General features: G+C 34.5%; 1 protein-coding gene across 2 annotated transcripts; it reads left to right on the top strand.

Moving 5' to 3' along the window:
- The first annotated feature begins 1,810 nt into the window (after positions 1-1,810).
- Positions 1,811-25,918, top strand: cd9b (CD9 molecule b). Of its 2 annotated transcripts, none has more exons than XM_068219576.2 (8): positions 1,811-2,033; positions 11,220-11,322; positions 17,779-17,876; positions 20,566-20,640; positions 20,723-20,824; positions 22,659-22,748; positions 22,832-22,915; positions 25,525-25,918. In XM_068219576.2, exons 1-8 carry the CDS (start codon positions 1,956-1,958, stop codon positions 25,588-25,590), a joined length of 696 nt encoding a protein of 231 aa, XP_068075677.1. In that variant the 5' UTR covers positions 1,811-1,955; the 3' UTR covers positions 25,591-25,918.
- The last annotated feature ends 1,013 nt before the right edge of the window (positions 25,919-26,931 follow it).

The following is a 26,931-nucleotide window of genomic DNA, read 5'->3' as shown; positions in this document are numbered from 1 at the left end:
AAAGTGTAAATGAGAAGTTTTACCTAGATCAAACTATTAATAAACAAACTAAAATAGTTTCCTATTGATAATCATTTTTCCGAGAACAGTATTTTACAAAAATAAAAAGTTCTGAATGTTTTAAAGTAGCAATTCTTAATGTACACTACCTGACAAAAGTCTTGTCGCCTATCCAAGTTTTAGGAACAACAAATATTAACTTGACTTCTAGTTGATCATTTGGTATCAGAAGTGGATTATATGAAAGGCAAAGGCCTCTAGATTATGCTTAGTATAGAATATAAAGTCATGCTGCAGTGGAAACAGAATGAATATTGTGTCTGACTCCATCATGAGCTTGGAGAACTGCATCCATACATCTCTGCAATGACTCAAACCACTGATTAATAAAGTCATCTGGAATGGCAAAGAAAGCGTTCCTGCAGGACTCCCAGAGTTCATCAAGACTCTTTGGATTCATCTTCAATGCCTCCTCCTTCATCTTACACCAGACATGCTCAATAATGTTCATGTCTGGTGACTGGGCTGGCCAATCCTGGAGCACCTTGACCTTCTTTGCTTTCAGGAGCTTTGGTGTGGAGGCTGAAGTATGAGAAGGAGCGCTATCCTGCTGGAGAATTCACCCTCTCCTGTGGTTTGTAATGTAATGGGCAGCACAAATGTCTTGATATCTCAGGCTGTTGATGTTGCCATCCACTCTGCAGATTTCTTGCACGCCCCCATACTGAATGTAACCCCAAACCATGATGTTTCCTCCACCAAACTTGACTGATTTCTGTGAGAATCTTGGGTCCATGTTGGTTCTAGTAGGTCTTCTGCAGTATCTGTGATGATTGGGATGAAGTGTAACAGATGATTCATCTGAAAAATCAACCTTCTGCCACTTTTTCCAAATGATCAACTAGAAGTCAAGTTATTATTTGTTGCTCTTACAACTGGGATTGACGACAAGACTTTTGTCAGGGAGTGTATTATGAGGGTTTAAAATTAGACTGTAGTTTCTTCAAGCATTAAAAATTGTTACCAGCATTTCTTGCAACATTTATAAGACAAAACTTTACTGTATGTATAAATTGTAAGAGTAAAAATTATGAATTTTACTTTTATGCCAGAAATCATTAGAATATGAATCAAAGTTTGTTCCATGAACATATTTTGTAAAGGTCCTATTGTAAATATATCAAAAGTCCGTCTTTGAACAGCAAAATCCATTTAATTTAGACAACTTTAAAAGTGATTTTCTCAGTTTTTCTTTCTCAGCCAAATATTGTCCCATTCTAACAAACCATTAATCAATATAATAGCATTTATTCAGCTTTTAGGTGATGTGTACGTCTCAATTCAAAAGAAATGAGCACCGGTTATGTGGTCCAGGGTCACAAATACTGTAATATCATGATTTTAGATATGCTCATTTCACAATAATATACATCAGAACTAATTTGAATGACTTTGTAGCTAGTGTTAATGGGTAAAACACTTGACTGACAGCTTGAAATTAAAAATTGGTCACAGAGAGGTGCAAAATGCCATTTAGATAGTTCAATCACAAGACGAGGGAACTCCTAGTGTCTATATGTGCTAAAGAGCTTCGCAGTTTGTAGCATAAATAAAACAGAAAGATCACCTGAGGACAATTTAAGGGCATTTCTACAAATAAATTTGACATGTAAATGTACTTATGGTCACTTATTGAGTATTCATACCCACAGCATCACTTATTGATCATTGAGATGAAGAGGAGTGAAATGTGACAGACTCCCGATCTTGTGTTTTCTCATAAGAGGTGGGAGTTTATACTGATATAATCAGTCTTTTCTTCTCCTGAGGGCAGCAGCAGCATTAAGCCACAGCCCGACCAGCACACAGACACACAGCAGACCTTTGGGGATTCAAGCATCTGAAAACAACACGATTTCTGCTCTTTATTTGAGTCTGAACACGGATCTATCTACATGATGTCTAAATCAGGTCTGTCCAGTGGAGAGCAATGCATCAAATACATCATATTCTTCTTTAATTTCATGTTATGGGTAAGTTTTTGATTGTTCACTCATTGTTTATTTATTGAGGTTGGACAATGTGTGTTATAGAAGGAATAGACTTTCTAGCGATGGTATTTGTTTTTTTAAATAATAATAATATAACTAATATATTTTTGATTATTAAACATGAAAACGCATGTTAAATGATGATAATTGTTATTTATTGGCTTCCAATGGAATATATTTATTTATTTATTTTATTTATTTATTTATTTTAAACATATAAGCACAGTGCAGTGTTAATTTTCAGACTATTTATAATGTTTAAAGTGGCTGACAATAATAAATATTCTTAATAATAGGAATTAATCTGCCACGTTTTTGAACTGCTGGGCTTACTACGCTACTGTATTTCAGTACTGCTCATTACGGTGGTACTTGGAGAGCTATTTTTTTTTCTGAAGTGGCACTTAAGGAAAAAGCTTTGAAAACCACTGAACTAGATCCTTTCAGGGTACAATCTGTTTATATACTACTACAAGATCCCATTCAAATTACTATAATAATTAGATCATGTGGTGGCTGCCATCCAGGAACGTAAACAAGAAACGTCAGCGTGCATTGATATTCATTAGTTTATTTGAAACTTCGCCCTGTTTTGAGAGTCAAAGTAGGCTTTTGCACACAACATCATTTATTCATTACATAAATCAGTTTAAATTTAGCCTTAGGAATGAAACATGGCCATATGTGCTGTCACAAAAATGAAGTAAATATCACCCAGCATGTTTAGAATATGTGGAAGAAGAAGAAACATGCAAATAATTAGCATTAGATTATTTAATATAGCATACCCCGGTAGCAAAGAATTCTGGCCCATTGGCATGAAGCTGGCACAGCAGGCATTCATCGGGCTTTGGCATATAGCATGAGGGGCAAACATGGCTCAGGTTTGGCAGAGGTAGCACTGTCTTTAAGGCGGCACACAAGACTTTGGCCAGGTATGAAATGTAATATTTGGCCCAGATGTTACAAATGTATATGTGGGCCACACAATACATTTAAAATATATTTAAATTATTTTTGAGTAAAGAAAAAAATGTTAACATTCGGGCCGCTTTGAGAAAAAGCATGGCTATAAATCAAATTGCTTCATGGGTTTATCAAATTAATTGTAGTCATGAAACACTAACATATCTGGCCCAGTTCAGGCCCAGTCATGACTTATTAACTTGGCTGAGACTTGGCCCAGATATGGTTCAAGTTTGGCCCTTGTCTGGAAGTAAGTTAAATTTAATAAGTTACAATGACCAAAAGTCAAATACTGTCAGGACTAATTGATCATAACACTTTTTAACGGTGTAAGGTTTATTAATTCATTTATGTTATTTTCGGCTTAGTCCCTTTATTAATCATAATAATCATAATATTAATATAAAAATATATTAATATTAATAATTATAATCAATTCCACCACAGTGGAATGAACCGCCAACTTGTCCAGCATATGTTTTATGCAGCGAATGCCCTTCCAGCCAACCGTGTAAGGTTATAAAATACAAAATAAGCATTTATTACAGAAATTATCAGTTATTTTACTTGCTAAACAAACTGAATTATCAATAAATATTTAAAGGGATAGTTCACATAAAATGAAAATTCTGCCGCCCTTTATACTGAACCTCCACTTGATCCAAACTTGAGTTTATTTTTCTGCAGGCCACAAATGAAGATCAAATGAAGAATGTTGTAAACTTATAGCCACTTACATCCATAATAAGAAATGGAAGTCAATGGTTACCGGTTTCCAACATTCTTCAAAATATCTTATTTGTGTTTAACAGTCAAACAAAAACCTTTGGTTTGGAACAAGCTGAGGGTTAGTAAATGATGACAGAACTTTCCTTTATGGTAGATTACAGTGAGGTAAAGTAGGTGCACATTCATTCATTTTTGACCAGGGACAACTTGTGCCACAGTCCCCATATAGTTTACCATGCTACACTGAATATTCAGTCTGAAATCGTTTATAATTATGACTTCAAAACAACATTAGCTCTATTTAATTCAAATTGACTGTGATCAGTGTTGTACTTTGATAGTCACCGGCTGCTAATATGATTTCCCTATTTAGACTATGCAAATAATACTTTCCTGAAACAACATTATAAAGGAGAAGCTCTGAATGTGCGAATATAAAACCAACTTTACCCCAGTGTAGATTATCCCTTATAGCTATTTATATGCAACCAGTTTTTCAGCAAAGTCTGTCATTTAAATATGACACCGCAGGATTAACCATGCTCTTTTCTCCATTTCTTTAATCCGTATCTCCACTTTGAAAGAGAAAAGATGTCAAGCAAAGGCACAATATCTGTATTCGGAGTTTCCAGTTTTCCTTAGGGACTCCTCCAGTTATATGAAAGTTAAACCAGATCAGCTTGTATTGATGGCATGGTATGGATCTTTTAATCTTTCTTCTGTTTATACATGATATTTGTACATTATTCTGCTTGACTAATCCGCATTTAGACTCTTATCTATGCTCTTTCCCATGTGACCTGCTAAAATGCCTTGGCTCCTCCTCCTTCCTCTCTGACAAAGGCCAGGTAGGAGGGTGTGGTTTGTTGGAATTTGTTTGTGTTCACACACTCGCTGTTTGAAAAGCTGGGAAAGGTACATTTCTCAGGTGCTCAGTTTTGGGTTTCTCCTCATAAAACTACACTTACTTTTTAAGCCATGGCCGCAGGAGGTGGACTTCAGTGTATCAAGTACTTGCTCTTTATCTTCAACTTCATCTTCTGGGTAGGTGTTTCTTTGAATCAGTACATGAGCACATGCTGACTCAAATGTATGCTTGTGGGTTAAAAACGAAAGATGGTGAAATAAGTGTGTAAATAAGGCTTGATTGTGTTGTTGTGAGGATTTAGAAGTTTGTTTTGGTAGTTGCTTGTTTACATGTTTTTAATGTGTTTGTGTGATTGTATCTAGGCTGGCAAACTTTGCTCTCTGAGAGAGAGATTTGATCCTTAAAGGGACAGTCCGCCCAAAAAATGAAAGTTATGTCATTACCTCCTTTTTTCAAAACTGTTTGAGTGTTTTTATTATATTGAACACAAAAGAGAAACATTTGAAAGCGGTGGCCATTGATTTCTGTAGTATTTTTTTTTTTTTACCTTTTGGGTAAAGTTTTTTTATATCCGGACATTCAGACTTTCTCCTTCATAATATAATTTCAGAAATGCATTGGTTGTCAATTATAAATAGGGAAATCATATTAGCAGCCTATTACTGTTAAAATAGATTAAATTAAATACTGCTAATGCTAAAGTCATTGTTACATGCCATTTCAAAGTTTCAAAAGTTGTCACTTGTTAAAACTGAGCGAATATGTGAATCTGAATCCAACTTTCTTGATTATTTTCCCCCCTTTACAATGTGGTTCCCAGTGTTCCCCAAAATTATATTGTTTAACAGAAAAGAAAAGGGCTATTTAAATTAAATAACGAGTATGTTAAAATATGTGGGCGTACTATCCCTTTAGCATGGTTTTAATATTCATGAAACAAATACGGGTCTGTTCACAGTTCTGATTATTCAACAGAAGCTGTGGTCGGTCTGTACTTCTCGAATTTGCAGTTTAATTGAAATGTCATTGGTTTGTAAGCTTGAGCGCACAAATGTGTTTTTTTTTTATTATATATTTTTGTCTAGCTTTTTCAAGAGTTAACAATACAGAACATCAAAACAAAGCAGCAAACAAACTAAATTAAAACATACACCGTGTATAAAACAAATAAGGAAAATTAAATAAATAAATAAAAAGGGAGGAGATGCAGTATAAACCAGTGGAAACAAAAAACGTATTGTCAAATCAAATCAAGTGATACTGTTTTAATATGATTCAAAAATGGATTCCAAATCTTTTTAAATACTTCATCCTTTCCTCTCAAAGTATATGTGATCTTCTCCACAGTTGCAAACTTCTGAAACAGTCCAATTGGTACATCAATGTCTGTTTTCCATTTTTTAGCTATTGTCAGCAACATTTCAGTAAGTTTAATAGCACAAATGTGTTTTTTACATGTTTAAATGGAGTTTTTGAGCCTGTTGAATCTACAAATGTGTACGTTACATGTTTAAAAGGAGATTTTGAGCCTCTCAAATGTGAAAATGTGTTTTTAAGATGTTTAAATGGAGATTTTGAGCCAGTTGAATGTACAAATGTGTGTTTTTACATATTCATAGGGAGTTTTTAGGCTGTTAAATGTACAAAACTGTGTTTATTCATGTTTAAAGGGAGTGTTTGAGGCTGTTAAATGTACAAATGTGTTTTATTTACATGCTGAAAGGGGAATTGTGAACCTGTTGAATGTATTATTGTGGGGTTTTATGTTTTAAAGGGAGTTTTTGAGTCTGTTGAACATACAAATGTGTTTTATTTGTGTTTAAAGGAAGATTTTGAACCTGTTGAATGTAAAAAAAAAACATGTAAAAAACACGTTTGTGCATTGAACAGGCTCAAAAACTCCCTTTAAGCATTGAAAAACACACTCCTACATTCAACAGGTTCAAAAAAAACCTTTAAGCATGGAAAAACACACTTATACATACAACAGGCTTAAAAACTCCCTTTAAACACAAATAAAACACATTTGAACATTCAACAGGTTAAAAAAACTTCCTTTTATCATCTAAAAAACGCATTTGTACATGTTTAAAGAGAGTTTTTGAGCCTGTTAAATGAACAAATAAGTGCTTTTCTTTAGTTAAAGGTCTCAAAAATATACATACAGTGTGCGTAAATGTTACAGACCAAACCTCATTCTTGCTAGTACACTTATTTAGTCCTAAAATGTCTCCATTATTCAAAAGGCTCTTAGTGTTTAGGTGTGGACTTGAGTTGGCTTTTGTGGTGAGTGAGCAAATCTTGCCATCAGTAAACCCCCATTGTGTGTAAATGGAAAAAAAAATGGGATCAGTTTGGGAATCTATGAAGGACAAGTCTCCACACCCCTGGCTGTGACTCACTGTGACTCATATCAGTGGCTTTCCAAAACACAACGAAACTGGAGGATCGCAACCCTACCGACAAGTGCCAGAGATGCCAGCTACTTGTGTGTAGGAGTTAATCGGGTTGAACTAGTGTGGTTTGTTTCTCAGTATTCATTGCGTCATTGGATAAGGCGCTTGAAGATGCACTGAGATCCACCTTTTGAGTCAATTCTTAGAGTTTGAGAGAGACTGAATGGATTGTGCAACCTGTTTTACCTGCTTCTGAGCAATAACTCTATTTAGTTTTAAAGTTTTTTTAAGTATGGCTGCTGCATTTTAGCATAATAAGGTTAACATATTTGATTGAAGAAGTTTATGATATTAAGTAAGGGGGAGATTAAGGTCAAATTGGTTTTATATTCACATAGTCAGACTTCCTTCTTAATGTAATTTCAGGAAAGTATTATTGTCAAATTCTAAATGATAGTCACTAGCTGCTGATATGAATTCACCAAAGTACAACACTCATCACAGCCAATTAAATAGAGCTAATGTTGTTTTGAAGTCATACATACATGCGATTTCAGACTGAATATTCAGTGTAGAATGGTAAACTATATAGGGATTGTATCACAAGTTGTCCCTGGTCAAAAAGGAGTGAATGTGCAAATATAAAACCTACTTTACCTCATTATAATCTACCATAAATGTCAATTCTGTCATCATTTACCAACACTTAGCTTGTACCAAACCTGTTTGAGGTGTTTTTTCTTCTTCTGTTAAACACAAAATAAGATATTTTGAAGAATGTTGGAAACTGGTAACCGTTGACTTCCATAGTATTTTCTTTTCTTATTATAGTGGCTAAAAGTTTACACTTCTTCAAATGATCTTCATTTTGGTAAACAATTTAAGGAGCGTATCACAAGTTGTCACTGAATGAATGTGCGACTACATAAAACCAACTTCACCTCAATCTCCCCCTTAATATCACAAACTTAACACGAGGGGAGTGTGTATTGTGATGTATGAATGCAGTAAATATCCTTCTGCATTAATTTAACTTTATGTATACTGTCAAACCAAAAAAGGTTAAGGTAACTCAAACCATTTGAGGAAACCGATTGCAACAAACCATTGAAGCAGTACTGTGAACTTACTCCGAGTAAATGAAGTCATGTGAGCACAGCAAACCCCAATAAATGAAGAGAACTCAAACCAACTGAGTATTATAAAACCTGATAGGTTAAGGCAACTCAAACCGATTGCAAAAAACCCTTTGGATTATGAGTTCTGTGAACTTACTCCATTTAAGTTGAAGTAATGAGGAGTTTAACTCGTTACCTTCAATACTGAGTTCAAAACTCTTTTCAAATGAGTAGCATTACCTTTCAGTCAATTGAGTTAACTACACTGATTTCATTTGATGAAGTTGACTTGAATTTAACAGTATGCATTAAGTGTTTCGGGACCCTGGAAGATTAGTTATTAATCGAACTCAAACTTTTTGAAGACAGACCTGTTTTGAGCAGAACTGTTTTATTATTATTATTATTTTTAATTAGTTTTACATTTTTCAATAATTAACAATACAAAAATACATGAATTAAGCATGATAATACAAAGACAATAATGGTAATTATTATGATGATGATAATAAGATTAAATAAATAAAATTTAAATATTATTAAAAAACAATCAGGGCATTTAAATGGTTTCAATCAAAATACAGAGGCAGTCAATAGGGATGATAAGCATATTAAGCATTACACTGGTGCTCAGAATCTGCATTATATTGATCCAGGTGATCAAGAAATGGTTGCTATATATTAAAACTTATCAAGATTATCAATAACTCCATAATGGACTCTTTCCATGTGCAAAATTTAAGTGAAGTAAGTTAGCAGAAGCATTAATTAAACTACTGTTTAATAGTGGAATATGTGCTGAAAAACTGCACTGGCCGTGATGTTCTACATCACGAAACTCAAATTTGATCAAGTATGAATACAAGTGCAAAATAACCAATGGTATCTGGATGCGGCCTTTATGATGCAAGCTGAGACTGCATCACTCAGCGATGCAATGTCAGACACAATGCACTCAAATGGAGCTAGTGACGTCACTGTGACGGGTGGGGTTAGGTGTGACCATTAAAAAGCATCGGTGCAACCCAGAGTGCACTGGAGCACGTCTGCATTCAGACCCCTCTCAAAATAACTGACCACTTGAAATTTTCAGTGTCACTGGATTTCTATTGAGTAGTTTATATAGAGGTAGAGGTATTTTACTCAAATAATTATAGTAACTTAAGGTTTGTTTTAGCTTTGTTTTTAGCCTGAAAAATACAATAGTTCAGATTAAGAAATGTTTTAACTTTGTTGTGATTTTATTTATTTATTATATATTTTTTAATGGGTTATTTCACCAAATGTGAATTTCTCAAATCTTCTAAAGTTAAAACATTGGTATGTTGTATAACAATGAATATAAACATGTCTGAATGTTTTATTAAAACATGCTTTAGCTTACAATTATTTTAAATATAATAAATGACATCTGTGTTTTGCAGAATGAAGCACAAATTTAATCTAAAAGCACAACCATTTAAATAAAATGTTAACAATATATAGGAATTATATATATATATATATATATATATATATATATATATATATATATATATATATATATATATATATATTGCAATTAACTTGAAATATATTGTTTATATGGACGTAAACACCAGCTTTAAATGAATGGTTTTATCCTTAAGTGTCATTATTAATTGGACAGTATCGTTCACTATATGCTTCATGTGATTTTGATTGTGTTTTTTCTTTTAATGTACGCTTTTTATTTTCATTCTTTAATCTTTAGGGATTTTCTTTGCCTAGTTTTCATACACTTGGTCTCATATCAGTCTCAAACCCTTAAAAAACGTACTTCCCGAGCTAAAAACCTTATCAGCCAGTGTTGCATGGATCAATTTTATTTATTTTTCTCGCTGTGTATATATATATACATGTCATATACATGTTTAAGTTTGCTAATTATTGTAATGCTACTATAGTTCAGATCATGTTATATAGGGCTTTTCACAATGTGGATTGTGTCAAAGCAGCTTCTAGTGAAGTCCAGATTTCCTAGTACAGTAGTTTTTTTTTTTTTTTTATCTTGTATTTTACATTTGTTAATGTATTTATATTTCTATAAGTGTTTTGTTTTACTAATTTCTATTTAAAAAGGAAAAGGAATCAGTGCTGTTGCAAAAAATCTCTGTCTAATAGTAGTTTTCAAACTATGTGTGAGCTGTTGATTAACTTTTGCCTGTGGGAATGTGTGAGAACAAGAACGATTGCTATCTGTCACACGTTACTCATTCACGGACTCCGCATTGCAGTGTAATGTGAACCGGTCAAGTAAACGAAGAGTTTCAGCAAAGTTTTGCAAATCTTTTTTTGACTATTGGAAGCGAGATTATCAGGTTGGTTAGCTTTCTGCACATTTGAGTTTTACAAGACCTGTTTAACTTCATTCTCTGAGAGGGGGAGGGAAAAAAAGCAGAAAAAGTGACTTCATTGTCATTCCGACCTTTGTAAACAATGCCCCATTTGGCCTACTGCTCATTACAGGGGAGTTCGGGTGCTTCAAAAGACTCAGCCCTCACTGTCCAAAATTTGTCCCATACATGAGCTCATTTGTCTTATTTTGACTGCTATGATCTTATGAATTGATCGAAAGTGGCTGCTGCTTTGGACTTCAGTGACTCTGCTTTGCCCGATGCCAACAAATTTTAATGAGTTTAACATCCAGCTGTGCAAAAAAACACAGTCTGACGTAAGTGAAGTGATAATAAACAGCAGTTTTTAATTTAATTTACAAATTCCTCTTTTTTTCTAATGATATGATTTAAATTTTTTTTAATGTTTTTTCCATATTTCTTTTATTCTAAATGTTTAGGAAATATGTTTGGTACATTTTAAAAAGTGTGGTTATGAAGACTTCTACAAGCTAATCCAGCTAAAGATAGTGCTTAAAGTCACTAAACGGCAGTAAATAAATTTCATAATTAAATAGAAATTGAAGCAAATAAGTCCACCTTTCACTAGGCTGGCTACTGTCCTGCATTATATGATTGGGATGTGCAGTTCAGTTTCTGACAGTATTCTATGCTCTGGCTGTTGTTCAAACTAAACATTTTCTTAGTATTTATTGGTGTTTTGTTTGTCTCTGCAGCTCGCCGGTACAGGAGTTTTGGCTGTTGGTCTGTGGCTGCGCTTCGATGCTAAAACTAAAGAATTCTTCACTGCGGAAAATGGCCAGACTGTGTTCCTCACAGGTGAGATTCTGCATTTATTATCTGGTTTTTTTTTTCACCTTTTATTATTCAATTTTCACTTTTAATTATTATTTTGTTTGTTTTTATACATTTTAAGTGATCTTAGCTGAGATTTTTCTGTTTGTTTTGAACGGTGTAAATGTTTTTAGTTTAGAGTACGTTTTTGAACAGCTTTTAGTTATTATTGTAAATGGTATTTTATTTAATTGTATTTTCTTATTTATTTATTTTTTATTTGTTAACATTTTTGTTTTATTTATATTTATTTTATTTTTGTTATTTTTGTTTTATTTTTTATTTTATAATATTATTATTATTATTATTTTATCATTTTTAGATAATTTTATTTCATTCATTTAATCAGGTATTTGATAAATTGGGTAATAGGCTGAAGGAAAAAAAAGTGTGTTGTCTTATTTTATTTCCTCACTGATGAAATTTAGCCTGTTATTAGTATACCCTTAAGAAATCAGAATGCACACTTCATCTCCTGCATCATCAGGTGTTTGTGAGTTGATATTTTGGTGTGATGTATAATAGTTTTCATAGAAACCACACATACACACACACAGACAGACAGACACACACACACATCTACTTCCTATTAAAAATGTTTTCTGGATTTACTGGATTTGTTAGATATGGATATGTCCACAGAAACCTGCTCATTTCGAGCCCACCATTCAATTTGTTGTAATTACTTTTGTTTTACGTTTACATGTTTTTATGTTCGGTTTAGTAATAATATTAAATAATATGCAATTGTTCAGATGATTTTTGTGCAATGCATTTTGTCAAGCAATATTTGTTTTGTCTTTTAGTAAATGTGTTTTTACGAGATTCACTGTAGTTTTGTTTAATAAATAAGTTTTCTTCTAATTAGATTTGCATTGCAAACCTTGAAATTGACCTTAAACCTTGAAAAGATGACTGGTTATTTTAAGTTTTCAGCTCTTATACTGAAAATAATTCCATATAAAGCTTTTATTATTATTAATATTATTATTATTATTTCATATATATTATTTTATGTATTTATTATTATTATTATTATTATAGTTATTCATTATATTTATTATTTAAATATATTATACATTTAAACTGTTGTTGTTCTTAATATTATCATCATCATTATTATTTTTATTATTATTAATATTTTTATTAATTATATTTATTTAAATATAATATACATTTATTTTGATGTTGTTGTTGTTGTTGTTATTTAATATATTTTATTATTTTTATGTATTTATACTTATCATCATTGTTATTAAATATATTTATTATTTAAATATATTATACATCTATGTTGTTGTTGTTGTTGTTGTTATTATTATTAATATTATTGCTATTATTTTTTATTATTGATATTATTACTATTATTATTATTATTATTATTTAATATATTTATTATTGTTATGCATTTATTATTATTATTATTATTATTATTATTATTATCATTATTATTATTAATATTATTAATATTATTATTGTAGATATAAATTATAGTTATCATTTAAATATATTATGCATTTTTGTTGTTGTTGTTGTTATTGCTATTTTTGTTGTTCTTAGTATATTATTATTATTATTGCTATTATTATCTTTTATTAATGTTGATAATAATAATAATAATAATAATAATTTTATTAATTTTTTTATTTTACTAATTCCTGCACAGTAATTATGCAAAATATAAAATAAACACATGAAAATTTGTAGCTTCTGTGTGTCTGTCTTCAGTATGGGTTTGCATAGCATTTTAATATATTTTGTTCTCTAAAGGTCTTTATAATATTTGTTGTAAAGTTTAATAAAAATATTGTAATTTAAACAAAAAAATGTCTAAGCATTTTCATTTGTAGTATTCTAATATTGACATTGATTTCGTGACTCTTTTTAAAGTTACATTTTTTTCTAAATATGAATATAATCTAAAACAAAATAATTTTACATAAATATAACGTAATATATTATTGGTGCAAATTCCATCAGTAGAACACAAAAATATATTGTTTTACTTAACAAATCAAAAATGAATGTTAATTAATTACAAAATGTTAATCATTCTTGAGAAATTGTCCATATATTTGGCCTATTTTGGATCATTTTCTTTTTCCTCATTATATCAGAATGCACACTTCATCTCCTGCATCATCGAGTTAAAATTTTGGGTGTGGCATACAGTATAACAGCATTCATAGAAACCAGACACTCCTTTTTCCAGCCCATCTGTCATGTGAACGATGCATCACAAACACTTTGCTGCACAGTAACTTGAGAATAAAAGGTCAGTCATGAGCGTGAAGCGAGATGTTTTGGTTTCTGTAGAGATGCACTGATGTAAAATTTAACTTTAAACCAAAACTCAGCCCCCTAATAAAACACTTCTGGTGTGTTTTGAAGGCTAAAACCAACTAAATATAGTGTCTGCTGTATAGTTGGGTTTGTGTCAGCGGGTTTGTTTTTTAAGAGGCAGGTTTGTGGTGTTATAATGGCAGTGCTGTTTCTTGGGGAGGCTGTGTTTGCCAGTTTCATCGTCCCTCACAGAGCTGCCTTTCTCCTCTTCACCAACAGAACTCGCATTGTTTGTTTCCTTCCCACCTCCTTTTGTTTATTTGCTTTCTGGAGAATTGAATGTTCTCCTCCACCGATCCAGAAACCTCATCGATGCGGTGTTTATCAGAGGTCTGATTGACAGCAATGCCAAACATCCGTATGACAGACCATCCCAAAGAGTGGTTTAGATACAGACTCGTGATACACTGGCCTGGAATTTTGTTTTGCATATTTGTCTTTGCATAGTTTATTCTGAGCATTAAAGTAGAGCGAAAGTGGGGGGAAAAGTTCTAATTTTTACATGTGGCTGTGGTAAATCTATGGCCAGACTCTGTTCAGCATTTAAAGGGACAGTTCACCGTAAAACAAACATTTGTCAAGACACAATTAAACTTCATTAAAAGTAGGAATGTCAAGATCCAATCACAATGTTTTGGACTCTTTCGGAGTTGTATGATACCTCCCGATCAGGACTCGAATATATGTTGGATGTTACCTCCTGATCAGGACTCGAATATATATATATATATATATATATTTGCCAAGATGACAGTAAATAATATTTGACTAGATTTTTTCAAGACACTTCTATATAATTTAAAGTGACATTTAAAGGCTTAACTAGGTTAATTAGGTTAAATATTCAGGTTAGGCTAATTACGCAAGTATTGTATAACGATGGTTTGTTATAGACTATCGAGGAAAAAATAAATTTGCTTAAAGGGGCTAATAATTTTGTCCCAATTTCTTTTTTTTTTTCAGTTCAAAAGTACTTTTTATTCTAGCTGAAATAAAATGAATAATAAGAAAAAATATTATCAGACATACTTTAAAAAATTCCTTGCTCTGTTAAACATCATTTGGGAAATATTTTAAAAAGAAATAAAAATTTAAGTTAAAAAATATGTTGGATAAAGTTTTTAGTAACGAGTAAAGTTAATAAGGTAATTAATAACCTTAACTTTTTCTGAATTTGTAATGCTTATTGTGCAATAACTGCTTTGAAACAACAAGAATTATTGTGAAAAGCGGTAAACAGATAAACTTGAAGTGAACATCATTTACTCTGCCTTTACAGTAAAGAAGAAATTTTAAAGGAAACCTGTAACCATAGACTCCCTGGATACTTGTTTTTTACTGTGGAAGCTAATGTTTCCAGCTTTCTTCAAAATATCATCTTTAGTGTTTACCTGAAGAAATAAACTTATAAAGCTTTGGAATCACTTGCGGGTCAGTAAACAATGAGTAAATGTTCATTTTTGGGTGAACTATCCCTTTTTAAAACAGTGTTAGGTAAAGGCATGCGGTGACCATTTGCATGGGAAAGGTGTGTGATTAAACTTTTTTTGCTTGTTCGTTTATAGGATGTAACAATTCATGTTTGGAAGAAGATTATGTTTATGAATCATCCGATGATGTTGGTAGGCAGTTTACTGGTGTTAGCAGCTTTATTAAAGGCCCTTAAAAGCTTGACATTTAAAAGTTCGTCACGTGACCCAAAATTTGATTAACCACTATGTTTTTGTGCTGTTAACCGAAGTTAATTTGTGCCGACACTCACTAAAAAAAATAAAATAAAAAGCTGGGTTGTTTAATTTAAGCACTCGTTTTAAAATGGACAATCCCAATAGATTTACCCAACATTTGGTTGTTTTTCCATTACATTTAAATGACGTTTTAACCAAACTACTGTAAATCAACTAAGCAATTTTTTGTGTGTAATGGAGAAAATACATAAATGACAGTATGACCACAAGATGGCAGTATGTTTGGAGTATGCGATTGAATCATTCATTCAATTGATTCATTCAAAACAGCAGAATCATTCAGAAATTAAGTCATTTGCTGCGTCGCAATTCGCATACTTTAACTACACCCTAAAAGTATGTACTTTTTTTTTTTTGTTTCTGAAGAAAGAATGTATACCTTTGAGTGTGTAACGAGTATGCAAGCTTTGGGACATACTACTTCCTCTTTAACAGATCGTTGTGTTGCTTGGTTATAAGCCCTCTCAATCATCCACACTTTAATGTTGGATTTAATTTCCTACCTTATTAGGGAAGCAGCAGGGTAATCACCCATTCACGGGTCTTTCAAGCAGTGAAATCTCCTCAGGTCTTAATAATTCTGCATTCAGACAGTAAAATCCAAACGCGTCTTTATATAAGGTCAGTATTGTTGTTGCTGATGAAATATAACACAGACAGTGGGATGTAAATATTTTTTTAATATTAATTAACAGTCATACAAACATATTTCGAGGCCCCTCTACTTGACGGTTGATCTTGTGCATCCATTGTGTTTGTAGTTTATTTACACTTTTCACCAGCGTTTGTAGTTTTAATCGAATTTACGTCTAATGTGCAACGTATTGTGGCCAATATCAGCGGTTAGGGTATGGACGCTTTACATTTAAAATTTTGACCGGAAATAGTAAATCATCCAGGAACCTTTGGCATACTCTTTTCAACATACTATGATTTGGGACATACTAATTCTATTTTTTAATTACTATTTAGAATGGGTAGTATGCGAATTGGAACGCAGCTCTTGTCTATAGATGCTTGAATCATCATCATCATCATCATCGGCCAGTTGTTTAGAGATTATGAATTTTAATAGTTGCATATCCTATTAACCATAACACTGTCATTTATTTGAATTATTCCTTTTGGATTCTAATGCAGTTCTGTAACACATACACTCAAATGACGTTTGCAGTTTGTTCAAGCTACTCATTTATATTGAGCTTTTTTTTTTTTTAATTGTCTCTTATGTTGCGTTTAATCCATTTAAATGTGTAAACTAATATACAAGTTAACTTGATTCATTCACACAAATCGATAGTGTGGAACCCAGCATTTTTTAGACATTTTGGATCCTGAAGCAGATTTGAGGGTACCCTTTATGATAGTCAATGATTTTATTATGGCTGTGTGATTAATCGAAGGCGATTGTCATGCACATTTTGCCAGTAAAGCTGGTTCTGTGATCAGCAGTAAATCCAGCATGTGCTTTCAGATGGAGCAGCATTTGTCTCACAGTCGTAATTCATTGGCAGTCTACATAATATAGTGTTCATTATCATTGTCACATATTTAATTGGGTGATGATGAAGATAATCACTGATATAATCACTCTGCGATTATTGACTTATGTTTGCATTGTAATTCCCTGCAGGCATTGTGTTCTAATAGTTATGCAATATGATTGACCGCAGCTGGTCCCTATCGCTAATCATTAGCTATCCAATCAAATTATCTCAAATTTAACCTAAATATCCAGCCTAAACTTTATTCCCTATCTTTGTTTTGGAAGACCCCCCCCCCCCCACCTCCCTGCCCCTTCCTTCCCTTCTCCCTCCTCCTCAATTCTAGGATCGGGCGACATGGTGCCTCAGTGGCTATCACTGCAGACTCACAGCAAGAAGGCCACTGGTTCAAGTCCTAGCTGAGCCAGCCGGCACGTTGACTGTGGAATTGACATGTTTTCCCCGGGTACTCCGGTCCCCCCCCCCCCAACAGAATAAAGACATGTGAAAAGTGAATTAAATTTTTAATAAAATTCACAAGCACCTAATGCATTTACACTAGTTAGTGTCCCGTAGAATCATCTTATTAATCAAGGCACAGGCTAAAACGAATCATGGGAGTTCTCGCAAACTACCTGATCTCGTATCCCTCCTCATGCTCACTGACCTTGCGGGAGCCTTGGGCTCATCTATCTCCGAGCTCAGGGTTCTCTCCTGGGACAGCATGCCAAACTTGCTAACATAGTCGAGCATCAAGTGTGAACTCTTGAATTTGTTTTTTTAAATAGTGAAACTCAAACATCATCCTCTTGATTTTAAGTGTTTTTAAAGAGACACTCGATGACGTGTTGTTTCTCTGTGTTCAGGGGTTTATATCCTGATCGTGGCCGGAGCCGTCATGATGGTGGTCGGGTTCCTGGGCTGCTGTGGAGCAATAAAAGAGTCGGCCTGCATGCTGGGACTGGTAAGTCTCACATATTCTCTTACAGCACTAAAAAGATAGAACATTTATCTTGTGCTAAAGAATAAACCAAGCCAAATGTTCATATGACCTCTCCTTATGACATCTAAGTATCACAGGAACTCGCTGTATAGCAAGTTTCTAACTGTTGGAGTGAAACTAAAAACATGATCCTTGTCTCCTTTTGTCTTACTGTTGCTTATTCAGTCGTGAACTATACCCGGTTCTCTTGCTTTATTAAGATTTCGGTGCATTAATCTTGTCAACAGGATAATGCCGAGTTCAGACTGCAGGATATTCAAAGTAGTCGACTCACGGATGTTTTCACACTGCATGACTATCTGACTAGCGTACCGCCGCTGCTGTGTTTACACTGCAAGATGTAACGGCGACAGGGTGTTTCGCTGAATCGCAGACAACTTTGTCCATATTACGTTTTACAAGCAAACACGTGAGAAGACATGAAAACAATGCGAGGCCGCGTAATATATGTCTGGTTATTAACTACATAATGAGAAAGAAGCATTTAGTGGGGTAGAAAATGTGCTTATTTTGCTCACCTGGCTTTGAAGGGAGCAATTTCTCTTAATGTTTTTTTTTTAAGGTGTAAGTGTTGCTTATACCTGTGAACTTGCACAGTAACAAGATGTGTAAGTAGTATGTACCTACAGTGTATGTACACACTGGTACAAAGTATTTGCTGGTGTATAACCAAACATGTAACAACCCACTGAACAGTATGTGCAAGTTCAAATGAGGAACAGGACATTAATAACGCAGTCTTTGGTTAACTCTCGCTATAATGTGAATTACTGATGTGATTCTACAATTTACCCTAAAACAACATATAGACATAAGGCATTTGTATACTTCTTTTTGGCAGAAGTTTGCTGTTGTTAAACAGTTGTACAGACGCTTAGCTTTTATATATTACACAGTAATTTGTGACCGTTTTACACTTTCTATTGAGTGGACAGTTCCTGAGGATTGACCCTGTAATTACACTGATGTCGCAAGGTGCAACCGTCTAATGCAGCGTTAGGTCTGCATTTCTTATTCTAATACAGTGTTCAGAGATGTATGGTACACTCAAAATATTATATTTTAAACTGATTTAAAATGAGCTGAAACAACATAAATCTTGAGATTTCATTGGGACAACTTATTTTTTACAGTGTATGCAAACAGGTGGGGAAGTGGGAAATAACCTGCAAGTGCATAATGTTGTTACACAATGCACATATGTAATTCTTGTAATTCTTTTTAGTGTTGTTACCAATGTCCTGTTACACATTTGAACATACACATACTATTGTGTGTTTTTACACGTGTGTAGTTAAACCAGTATTACACAAGTAATACTGTGTACCAGTGTGTACATGTACTGTAGTTGCATACTACTTACACATCATGTACCAAGTTCACAGGTATAAGAGCCGGTTGTGATTTTGCTCGAGTGACGCGTCAAACAGACACTGATGCACCTCCCAGATTTACATGTGTGTCCTTTACAAATATTATTGAGAATATGCCATATAAAATCGCTTGGCTAACACGTATATTTAACTCGTATATAAATTGTTAATGGTTGTAGGCCTGATTTACAGTAGGCTATTTATTAAGAAATGAAAAACATTATACCTTAATAATAATAATAATAATAATAATATACATTAATAATAATAGCAATAAAAAACAGTACAGTATAGATACATTTCTTAATAATTAACCTACTATAAATTAAAGGCGTTAACGTATGCTATATATATATATATATATATATATATATATATATATATATATATATATATATATATATATATATATTTCACAAGTTTTGGAGACGTAACGTAAATCCGTTTTCGTCATGACATAAATCTTTTCAAAGTGCACTAAGAAGGGAACGCAATTGTCAATATGAAGGTCGCTAAAACAGAACTGTAAAAATACATTAAATGCAAATTACACATAAGAGAGATGACTAATGTTTTTTTATATATATTTTTAAATCATTCTAAGTTAAAATTTTATTACGGATTGTGCATAGGGGGGATAACAGGGAATAGAACACGACCAAGAACTATGCTTCTAACTACAGCTCTAGGGGTGTAGTTGCAAGCGCACAAGTTTGCGATGCAATTTGCGAATGTTCATAGGTACGACGGATCTGAGAAACAGCAAATCAAAGAACTATGTAACGACGGAAATTGCAACCTTAGTTGGCTAATGATGATTTTCAGAAATGCACCCCAGATTGTACACAATCCTATCAGACACATTCTCTTATATTTGTTTACCTAATTCGTAATTAACGCATTACTTATGATATTTTTCCACAATATGTCTCACGCAGTCAGTGTTCAATAACATTTTATAAAAATAGTCCAGTTAAATACCTGGTATGGTTGCAATTTGTCCAAAAATGATCATGTTTGGTATAAAAATAATGGAGTGGCTGTATGAACATGTTGTCCATGCATACTGTAACATTCAGTAAGTTTTAATTTGAACTGTACAGATAAATTAACTAAACAATGTCCACATATATGTTGTATATACTCTAATACTCCAGTATATTAAAATAATCTCGTCTATACACACAAAATCTATCATAGATGCTACAGTTTTTGTATTTATTTATTTTTTTTAATTGTGGATGTTGTTGTTCACGTCATTTGTCATTCATTTCCAGTTCTTCATGTTTCTGCTGGTCATTTTCGCCGCTGAAGTTGCCGCTGGAATCTGGGGTTTGTCTAATAAAGATAAGGTGAGAGATGATCTGAAAATCCTGTTCGTCTGCATCTCCTGTTATTCGTCAATTACTGACATAGTCCTCCTTGTGTTCTCAGATTGTGTCCGATATCCAGCAGTTTTACACGCAGACCGTCAAAAATTACAAGGAGAGTCCAGACGGGCCGCTGAAGGAAACTCTGACTGCCATTCATTTTTCAGTAAGTTTGATTTTTAAAGCTTGTTCCAAGCATAAACAAAAAAAATAAAAAAAAATAATAATAATCAAAATAGTCAAAATAACGAAGAAGGTGCTAATAAATCAGTTTTAAATGTGTTAATAAAAAATATCTTCTCTCTGTTAAATAGAAAACAGGGGAAAAAATAAACAAATAGGGGCAAATAATTCAGGAGGCTAATAATTCTGTATATCAATTGAACACTTCAACTGTATATAAAATTGTTGCTGTTATTATTAATAATTTACTAATTAATATTATCTATTTTTTCACCATTTGATTTATATTTGATTTGTATATATTTTTTCTATTTTATAAAAAAAAAGTATACAAAATTGTGTAATGACATAATATGAACTTTAAAGTTCAAACAGGCTGCAAAAATCAGCAAAACAAAAAAACATTTGCAATACTTCCTAAATTAGTGCTTCTTAATAAATACTTTAAATAAGGCTTTACCTTTTAAAAAGGTTCTTTAGAACATTCGCTAACTATAAAGCCCTAATGATATAATAGCTTTAATGTCCATGCTTCAAATATGCAAATCAACTTATTGTGGTCCTCTGAGTTGCAGAAGGCTAGCATCCTTTATTGATTGATTCATTGATTTCATCATATATTGTCTGATGAAAGCCAGCACCAATATCTCATTGCTCCATATTATTACTGTCGTTTTCATAAAAGGGGCAAAGTAAACATTCATAAACAAAGTTTGCTTTCTAACTGGTTCAGTTAGCCTTACTGTAAAGCATAACCGAGTGTATTTACTTGAGATAGATACTCTGCAACGATGGATATTTTGATAACTGCTTGTGTAGCCTATTTGATTTGTTCGCACACTGTCTCAGTTGTATTGTGTGATGAAAGGATTGGCGCGCCGGTTTAAGTCCAGCTGTAACCACCGTGCGGCCGAGACAGTGCCTCAGTCCATTCGGTATCAACGTGCCTATCCCAGCTTCTGTTACTACATGTACAAGTGTCTCTATGATGAATTAATTTTATTTTCTGTTCTACGACGATGTGTTTTGGTGCACACCTTTGACTGGACAGTTCAATCGGTAGTGACGAAATAAAGGACTGTCCTGGAAAAATTGGGACGTCTGATCACCCTATATGTGTGACTAAAACGGGGCTATTCAATGTTCTGATTGGGTTACAACCACTCTGAGCCCCAGTTTAGCACCGGCGTCACTGTTTTTGAATGGCAGCGAACTGAAAGCAATACTTCACATTATCGATGAGAGAAAGCAGAATGAAGAGAGTCGTTTCCCGCGTCAGATTTATTCTTCAGCCAATCTTCAGCCTCCTTCTTCCAAGGGCCCTGTGGCTTCATCCCCACCTAGCCCTTGCGTTAATCCGGCTCTGCTGCTGCACTGCTATCCACCATGTCTGCATTCAGACCCGGAGATTGAGGAGAAGTCCTCCTCATTAATAGCATTTATATAAACATGATTATCTCTATGATGATATAATAAACTGTGGTTATGTGTATATGAAATTACTTTGTAAACCATAAAGTCAAGTGTCTCCTCATGGTTTATACTGGAATACTCCAGGGAACAGTTGTTCACTCCCCTCATTTCTCCCCTGCTCTGCTGGCCACGTCCACTCCCCCCTCTCCTCGCAGAGCTCCACGCCCATCTAGGAGCATTTTGATAGATTTCTGAGATAGACTTGCACGAAAGAGGGGGGTTTCATGGCCCTTTAAAACACTGCTATGTTACATGCATGTATATAAATTAAGTAATGTTTAATAATTTAGATTTTAAGGGTGACTATAACATTTTAATGTGTCTGTTTTCTGTGTGTTGTTTAGCTGCAGTGCTGTGGACCAACTGGCCTGGTCACCGATGGAGTATCTGTCACCTGCCCCAAACAGGAGGGTCTCGCAAACGTCATCACAACGGTATCAGACATGCAACAAATCATCTTGCTGCTTCTGTCAATCTGCCGATGTGTTTTGGTGAACTCTTTTTGCTTGTGTTCCAGGGCTGCTCATCTGTCATTCAGGATATGTTCAACTCTCGGCTTCATGTGATTGGAGGAGTCGGCATCGGCATTGGCGTGATCATGGTGAGTCTCTGCTTGTGGGTTTTCTTTTCTGGTTCAGGTATTAACCGTGACATCAAGAAAACTTATTTCACAAACCACTTTTCACAGCAATTAAAAGCATGTGCAATTGCTGAAAAGCTCTATGCTTTACATATTATATTGTCATTAAGCAGAAGATTTTGTTCAAAAAGAAAGAGGCAATACACACAAGAAGTGCGTATTATAGATGGGAACAGTTAGTGCTCAGAAAATTGAGTTCTAGAGCTGTGGTTCTTAAAGTGGGGGGTCGTGACGCTGTCTGTTCAAGGGGTGTGAGTGCTGTCAACAACGATCAGGGAGGGGTAGGGGAAGTAAAACGGCTATGTCAGTGGCACCAATCAATCCACAATTTAGTGGCTGCAATTTATTTCATATTGTGAAACTCCATAAGTGCATTTAAATTAATAACATCAAGAGGAAAAACGTATTGGAGTTTACACAGGAGTGCCCTTGGCGTCCTTGTACATGACAATGAAAAAGCTTCTTAGTCCTTGTTAGTGTGAAATTTAAGGTTTGCGACTGTGCTGAAGTGTGTTCTGAAATGAAAGCAAACTTGACGTGATTCGCTATGGTTGTAATTGACTCACATTGACAGGTGAAAATCCAATCTACCTGCTTGCACTGCAGACACGAGGGCACAGATTATTGGGTAAATCACATCGGTTAAATTTCCACATATGAACAAGGCCTGAGTCTGATTTGAGTAAATCGTAATCAATGTGATTTATTTTTTTTTCCTGCTTACACATGCATGTGCCATATATGATCTGTGCCACATCAGAGAAAAAAATCAGGATAGTCACTTGAACCATGTGGTGAAAATGCAGCCTAAAGGCCCGTGCACACCGGGCTCGCATTTTACGTCAACATTTAATGCCTCATGACTAAATAAAGCGCGTCAATGTGATCGTGCAAACCCGCAAATCGGCAGGCGCAAAAGCGTCATTTAAAAATAAAAAACGCCGCATGCTTGTTTTTTTTTTTTGGTTTGTTTGATTTTTTGACGCGCTGCGTTAAAACCTTCTCCACCAATCAGGTTGGCACTTTTGGTCATGTGCACGAAGCTGCATGGAGCGCTTGGAGGCACTCAAGCATAAAACTGTCAATGCGAGCGCACATTGAAGAAGATGCCCAGAGACGATATGAGCGTGTAGCTGCTTATTGCTCTGGTGAACGATAATCATTTCTTCATAACTAGAGCTGCTACTTGAACCATCTATGCGTGTTCGAGTCACCAGTAAATTTAGCAAGCATGTGAACTTCCTCTCTTCCACTTCTTCTGTGTTAAAAGCGGGTGTTGGAAGATTAAAGTTGTGCAGCGCCATCTAACGTCAAGGAGTGATTTTTGGACTCCTCCTTCTGCTTGATGCCAGTGAAAATCGCTTTGGTTTGAATGTGGAAAAACATCTCATAAAACGCTGGCGATAAACGAAAAGCGTTGTGGTGTGTAGGAGCGTTTAGGGTGCTTTCACACCTGTTAATCAATCAATTCGTTCTGAAACAGGGATTAAAATTGTTACATTGTTGCACTTTGCCTTGTGAAAAGCCAAAATAGCTCAAATAAGTCAAGTGCGAGTGTCAATTTTAACGGATTAACAGCTCTCGGTAATAGTTCAGCATGCTTTTATTTTCGTATTTTATACAAAACGCACAATTACTGGTAGGAATGACATCCTGCACTACTCGATTCTCTCTTCAAATAGCCGTATATGCCTATTACATATCCATAATACGCTGTGACATAGCCGGGCTCGGATCGTATCGCTTTCTCACTACAATCGATCCGCTCCAGAGTTCATTTCAATCAAGCCGAGACCACCTCATTCAGGCGATCTAGGAGCGATTGTTTTGGCCCGGATGAGAGCACGATTGTTGGATTCACATATGCCAAATGAACCGTGCTAACTGGGCAAACGAGACTGGTTCCGAAACAAAAGTCTAGGTGTGAAAGCAACCTTTAGGCCCAATCCCAATTCTATTTTTGAACCCCTTCCCCTTGGCCATTACAACCAAGGGTTAAGGGGAAGAGCTTCGAAATTTACCCCTAAGAATTGGGAAAGCACTACAGCACCTGCACAAGTCATCAGATGTCATCGCCAGAATGTTGTTGGACTGCTGTACAGGAGATATTTTTAGGGATAATAGATCGTGAAATTTAGCATTTTTTTTTCTTTTTTTTTAAAGCATGATGGTAAAACATGAACGCAGTTATCAAAATATTAAAACGTGTTTGTTTGTTGTAAAAATTCGTAATAATGACAAAAAATACCAATTTGTCGATCTCCTTCCGGGTGCAGCTGTGGCTAGTGTATTCTTGGAAAATGTTCTTACCCCTTGGTTTCGAGTGTGGTGCTGAAAAATCTTTGTTTGAAGGGGTATTCACGCCTTCCCCTTATCCCTACGCCTGCAAGCTAAAGAGAATTGTGACACCAATACCCCTTCATGGGCTTGCGCAAAACGAGGGGTAGGGGTAAGAGGAAAGGCTAAAGGGTAGAATCGGGATTGGGCCTTACTTGCATATCACTACGCCATATGATATAATGATGTCACCAATGATTTCTCTCTCTCTCTCATTTGTTTTCTCTCATCAGGTCTTCGGCATGATCTTCAGCATGTTGCTGTGCTGCGCTATCCGACGAACCCGTGACATCGTGTAAACCGCGGTTCGCCACAAGTGCCTGATTTCTGCTTTTCTTTTTATTTATCTTCGTTTGTGAATGTGCGCGAGTGGTTGTCCTGTTGTAAATGTCTAACAAAGAAAGTCCAGCATTAGTTGACCACTTGAAAACTGTTACAGTCTGTGCATATGAGGAGTCTGTTTTTAGTTTCTTTGTTTCGATTAACATTTATTTTGTCTCTTTGAATGCACTAGCAAGCTTTCTGGCATTCTTTTGTAACATTTTACATTTATTTTATGTACCCATATGGGAGTTTGGAGAGAAAGTAACATGTAGTAAACTACCAATAAAGTTGAAGACTAATCGACTGGATGGTTTCTGTTATTTATTTATAGGCAAGGTTATTGATTAAGCACATTTCAAACACAATGATCATTTAAAGTGCTTAAGTTAAAGCAGGTTTAGGTTTAACTTAAAGGCTTTGTCAAGCCTAATCTCTCACTTTGTATATGCATGTTGCAACACAGGCTGATTGTGGATGCGTACCCCTGTCTACATTTTTGGAGAGCATGGATTAGGTAGCCAGAGGTACGTCTGGCTATTTCGTCTTTTAAACGAAGGCTGTGGGGTGGTATGACACCACCGACAACTTGCGCTCCTTTAAGTGCTACCAGCTGACCGCTTAACTCTATGTGGAGTGGCTCCGCGTACGTTGGTGGATTTAGGATGCAGAGCACACCGCTACGACAGGGTTCAAGTCTGGTGAAGAACGGTTCCATAAAGCAGGTAAAACAAATGTACAAAAACAAAATGAAATATTCAACAGCCTAAAATGTGAAATTACATGGCCGCGACGGCTTTTTCTAGATTGCTTTTGAAAACACTATTGGTTGGGTGTAGCGAAGGGGGTGGGTCCCTCAGTCGTCAGCAAGCTGGCCTGGTGGCTTAGGTGTATATTGCGCCCTCTGATGGATTTACGTGGAAAGATGACATTTGTGATCATCAAAAATCACACATAGCGGCCTCTGGCGTATGTTAGAAGTGTAACATTCAGCAAATTAATTTTTGTCTGAAGTTCATAAAGTTATCAGTTTTATTTTTCAATTATGCGTTAATGTTTTTATTTGTTTGCTTTTGTCTATTGCTCACACAAAAACATTGCGGACTTAAATTAAATTAAATTAACTTTCTGAACTTGCATCAATCAAACTGACTAAAACTATTAAGTTAAACTTTTTATAACTTAAAATTTTGTTAACTAGATTAGCTTATTAAAATAAGTTAAAAATATTTGTTTTGACTTTTTGTCATTAAATGTTTTACAGTTTACTTGGAAAACTCTTGCATCTTTAGCTAGAAGACGTTTGTTCATAACTATAT

The sequence above is a fragment of the Danio rerio genome, chromosome 4, assembly GCF_049306965.1.
Source record: "Danio rerio strain Tuebingen ecotype United States chromosome 4, GRCz12tu, whole genome shotgun sequence".
Lineage (NCBI taxonomy): Eukaryota > Metazoa > Chordata > Actinopteri > Cypriniformes > Danionidae > Danio > Danio rerio.
This window is presented reverse-complemented; position numbering and strand designations above follow the sequence as displayed.